Source organism: Myotis brandtii, unplaced genomic scaffold, assembly GCF_000412655.1.
Source record: "Myotis brandtii unplaced genomic scaffold, ASM41265v1 scaffold155, whole genome shotgun sequence".
NCBI classification, from domain to species: Eukaryota; Metazoa; Chordata; class Mammalia; order Chiroptera; family Vespertilionidae; genus Myotis; species Myotis brandtii.
The window spans coordinates 479,818-485,017 of record NW_005355621.1 but is presented as its reverse complement, the minus strand read 5'-3'; the positions used below and the strand labels follow the sequence as shown (position 1 = coordinate 485,017).

General features: G+C 40.4%; 1 protein-coding gene across 1 annotated transcript in view; it reads left to right on the top strand.

Moving 5' to 3' along the window:
* The first annotated feature begins 2,327 nt into the window (after positions 1-2,327).
* PWP1 (PWP1 homolog, endonuclein) overlaps positions 2,328-5,200 on the top strand; it is a 16,303-nt gene continuing 13,430 nt past the window's right edge. The window contains exons 1-4 of the mRNA XM_014535983.1: positions 2,328-2,426; positions 2,550-2,734; positions 4,509-4,594; positions 4,693-4,789. Coding sequence (XP_014391469.1) covers positions 2,602-2,734; positions 4,509-4,594; positions 4,693-4,789 — 316 coding nt within the window. The 5' untranslated portion in view covers positions 2,328-2,426; positions 2,550-2,601. The remainder of the gene's footprint in view (positions 2,427-2,549; positions 2,735-4,508; positions 4,595-4,692; positions 4,790-5,200) is intronic.

Below are 5,200 nucleotides of genomic sequence, written 5' to 3'. Positions count from 1 at the left end.
AGAAGGGGGGGGGGGGGGGGGGGGGGGGGGCCGCAGCCCTGAGGCTGGGAGGTAGGTGAGGGGTTTCTCGCAGAGATTCGAGTGAGATGAAGGGCAGTGGGGAGGGGAAAGCCCGCAGGAGTGAGAGAGAGGCGAAGATGACTGAATCTATTCAGCGGGTACCTGCCAGGTGCTTTCTGCGTGCCAGGCACTGCAAGGGCTCCTGGAATAGGCATGAACAGGACGAGAAGTCCTTGCTCGTACGGAGCTGACGTGTGTGTGTGTGTGTGTGTGTGTATAAAATGTAAATGGGAATGAGTGCAGTGAAGGAAAAGGAGGCAAGGAAATGGGGGGCGGGAGTCTGTTGGAATGTAATTGGGCCAATGATGACAGAAAAGTAATAGAAATGTAAATGGTTGGGACGCGAAATTAACAGTCATGAGGGATTGTAATAGCCTCAAAGGATGTACATGCCTCAGGGCACAGACTGTTTTATTCACCAGTTTCTCTGGTGTTTGGCTTACAGTAGACCAGTGATGGCGAACCTTTTGAGCTCGGCGTGTCAGCATTTTGAAAAACCCTAACTTAACTCTGGTGCTGTGTCACATATAGAAATTTTTTGATATTTGCAACCATAGTAAAACAAAGACTTATATTTTTGATATTTATTTTATATATTTAAATGCCATTTAACAAAAATCAACCAAAAAATAAGTTCGCGTGTCACCTCTGACACGTGTGTCATAGGTTTGCCATCACTGCAGTAGACAATCAATGCATATATATGTAGAATATATAGAATAGGGACAGGAAATTATCTCATTAAAAATGATTGAGGGAGCCCTGGCCGGATTGCTTAGCTGGCGATTGCAGGTTTGATCCCCGGTCAGGATACACACAAGAATCAACCAATCAATGCACAAATAAGTGGAACAACAACAACAAATCAATGTTTCTCTCTCTCTCTCTCTCTCTCTCTCTCTCTCATCCATAAATTTAAAAGAATTATTGAAGGAACTACAGTTGTTATTAAAAGGGGACATAACCCTTTCAGATACTTGAAGTCAGTGATTTCCAAACATGTCTGCACATTCTAATCCCTTGGGGAGCTTCGGAAAATACTGATGCCTCTGCCCTACTACCAAGTATTGTGACTTGATTGGTCTGGAGGGTAGCCTGAATGTATTAAAAGATCCTCACCTGTTTCTAATGTGCAGAGGTTTGGGAATCATTACTTGAAGAGTTTCTAGAAAGAAGAGATTGAATTTATTCTACAAAATACCAGAAAGGAAAACTCAGACCATTAAGAGAAATTAGAAAAATAAGTATTATTTCATTAAATTTAAGAGCCTTTTATTTCTGGAGCTGTCCAGCGGTGGGGCATCACCCCTCAGGAGGATTTCCATGTTAGTAGAGGTGTTTTGGTATAAACTGGGCGATTCATTCATTCATCATCTGTCATCAAGCATCCCTGCAGTGGGCTGAGCACTGAACTGTGTGCTTAGTAGTAAGCGCACAGTGACCAGTCAGTGTTTGTCTTAGAGAAGCTTACAGTTGAGCAGTGATGGGGTGTTTTAAAAGGTACCGGAACATTGGAGGAATGGCAGTTTTGAAGTAGAGAATGACTTCTGTTTTGAACAGGATATCCAAGTGGAGCGTGTTACAGGCAGTTGGGAAAGTGGAACTGAAGTTAGAGCTAGAGAAGGGAAAGTTTAGAGTAGTCAGTTCATAGGTGGTAGTTTTAGTTTTGCAAATGAATGAGCTTTGCAAGGAACTTACAGCATGATGAGTGAATACGTGTGGGTGATAACAGAAAAGAGCAGAGGACCAAGGCAAGGGTGGTTTATTTAGGATTCTCCACAGGGAAAATGGGGAGAAGTGGCCAAGAAGGAGTCAGAGACAGCGGTTCTCAACATGTGGGTCGCGACCCCTGAAAATACATCCTGCATATCAGATATTTACATTACAATTCATAACAGTAGCAAAATTACAGTTATGAAGTAGCAACGAAAATAATTTTATGGTTGGGGGTCACCACAACATGAGGAACTGTATTAAAGGGTCGCGGCATTAGGAAGGTTGAGAACCACTGAAGAAGAAAGGGAGGTGGGCTACCATAGAAGTCAGTTTATATAAGTCAGTCTTTTCTAGAAAGTCTGGAGAGAGTCAGAATAGACTGAATGTGGCTTTTAAACAGCTTCAGGTGGGAAGGGATCTTAATTTTACGAACCTATGAAAACTCCAGTTACGTTAATTTAGAGTCTATTGATGTTTGATTCTTGATGTCTCTTAAAGTTACATTTCACATTAGTTTGCAAATTTCTTTTTAACTCAAAGACTTACCATGTTTCTTAACTATATCATAATGAAATGTTTGCTCTCTTGTAGGTAGAGCTTAGTAAAGAAGAAGTAAAACGTCTTATTGCTGAAGCAAAGGAAAAGTTACAGTAAGTTTAGGCATGTTGATGTTTGTAGTAAAGTCCAGATGAAATGTAAATCTTAAATGACGATGACAAGGTGGTCTAGTTATTGAAGGTGTCATTGGGTGATTCTTTTTTTCACTGCCATAGAGAAGAAGGTGGCAGTGATGAAGAGGTGACGGGGGAGCCCTCAGAAGATGGCATGCAGAGTGCACGGACCCAGGCACGACCCAGGGAGCCCCTGGAGGATGGCGACCCAGAGGACGACAGGGCCCTGGAGGATGATGAGCTGGCAGAGTACGAGCTCGATCGGTATGACGAGGAAGGCGACCCAGGTTAGAATCCACTCGCTTATACTGGTATTTAATCGCAAACTCAATTAGGTCAGCGATTTTCAACCTTTTTCATCTCATGGCACATGTAAACTAATTACTAAAATTATGCAGCACACCAAAAAATACATTTGTTGCTGATCTGACAAAAATATAGGTATAATTTGATTTATTCACATCAGATGGCTATTGCGTTGTGTTGGCTGTTGTCATTTCTTTATTTGACAATCTAAGGGAAAAGAGGTCAGTGCCCCCCACTAAGTAATCAGATATTGCATGTTTTTAAATTCTTGCAGTGTGTCCATGTGCCAAGGCACACCAGTTGAAAATTACTGCGTGCAATCATGCTTCTAGTGTTTCAGAGCTACACTCTATTTTGTTGTTTTTTTATGTCAGTCACATAATCTGGCTCAATACTTAGGAAGACAGCATGTTTCCTAAATTAGTTTAGAAATTAAGCTCTAACCCACTAATCTCAGATCTAAAAAAAATGCTGTTGTATATTTTATTTTATTGCAACTAGTGGGTATAATCACTTGTAACATTTTTTCTTTGTCTGCAATAAGAGGAATTATTAACTCCATTTTACAGAAGAGAAAACTGAGGCTTACGAAGATGAAATAACTTTGCCAGTGTCACACAGCTGGTGAATATTAGTGCTATTATATGTCTCTGAAGCCTTCATTCTTTTTAGTACAGATGCTCCTCAACCTACCATAGGGCTATGTCCTGATAAAGCCATCATAAGTTGAAAATATTTTAACTTGAAAATGCATTTAATACACCAACCAAACATTGCAGCTTAGCCTTGCTGGTTTCCAGTGAGTGTGTATTGCTTTTGCACCATCAGAAAGTTGAAAAATTGAGTCAAACCATCGGAAGGCAGGGACCACCTGTTTACTTCAGTAGGTGCAGAGGGTAGTTTTTCCATTGGACTCTGGGTTGTTACTATCCTGCGAGGACAGAGTGGGAATACAGAGAGAGGAAGAGAACCCAACCTGAGGAGACGCATTCAGAAATGCTCCTCACATTCTCCACACCCTGCAGGTCACGGTATCCGTATTCTCATTCAGTAGAAATTCCTGTGTCTGTTGCCTATCAGATGTTTAAGACTTATTAGTGCTACCTCCTTAAAGTAGTTTCCCCTGACAATTAAGAGTATCTTCCTTGAGTTTTATGTTACTTGGGATCAACTGTATGTCACCCTTGCAGATATGCCATAAAAGAATTCCATTTTGAGGTAAGGTTAGTGAAAAAAGGCATATAATAACCCCTCTTTCTGATTCATAAGGCAAATTAGCATCTCAGAGGTTCTGAGAAATCTTGCAATAAAGAAACCCATTTAACTTTGTGAAACCCATCATTTTTCAACTCTGTTTGACCAGGAAACTTACTTACTCTGTGTTGATGCCAGTGTTTTAAGGTAATTGCATTTCTAGGGCCTCCAGGACGCCTCTCTACAGCACTTTTGAATAATGATTACAAAGAGCAAGCTAGAGAATCAGCAGAATTCAAATATCTTCTGAGGGAGTTTTTCACATTTTAATGTAATTCTTTTATTGGAAGATTATGAATTCCGAAACTATCAGATATGCATTCCAAGGTCAAATATAAATGGCTTTTAAATTCCTGTTTTTATTATCCGCTATTTCCTTTCCCATCTATGGATGATCCAGAGTTATGAAACAGACAGTGGAATCTAAGTCTAAAGATAGGATGCCTTAGAAAAAATGCTTTTGTGACTGTTGTATTCATTTCCGTTTATGAATTCTTACAGATACTGAAACTCTTGGTGAATCTCTCTTGGGTCTTACAGTCTATGGGAGTAATGATCAAGATCCTTATGTTACTCTGAAAGATACGGTAAATATTTACATGGCTTTTTTAATTATGCTCCTTGAGGTTTGAAAAACCTCACTGAATATCTGCTTCTAGTCAATGACTTTTTTCTCTCCACTTAGGAGCAATATGAACGTGACGATTTCTTGATTAAGCCCAGGGACAATCTCATAGTTTGTGGCAGAGCTGAACAGGACCAGTGCAATTTAGAGGTACACGGTAAGTGAAATGCCACCCTACCAAATGATTCTAGTCTATCTTAGGGATGTTAAAATAATAACCATAATACTTACTGTTATGAATGGTTGGGCGTCAGAGCCTGTCTTCTCTAAAGTTTGTTACGTGGTTAAATTCTACACAGTCCACAGATTTCCTGGTTGTTTGCCTGGCTGTGTCATCTATGTCACTCTGGTACCCGACTTTATTTATGGAAATAGGTCTCCTGGAAGGATCTAACAAGGGTTTTTAATCTTTCATTTAAACATTTTTTTTTATATTTTATTGATTTTTCACAGAGAGGAAGGGAGAGGGATAGAGAGTTAGAAACATCGATGAGAGAGAAACATCGATCAGCTGCCTCCTGCATCCCCACTGGTGGGTATGTGCCCGCAACCAAGGTACATGCCCTTG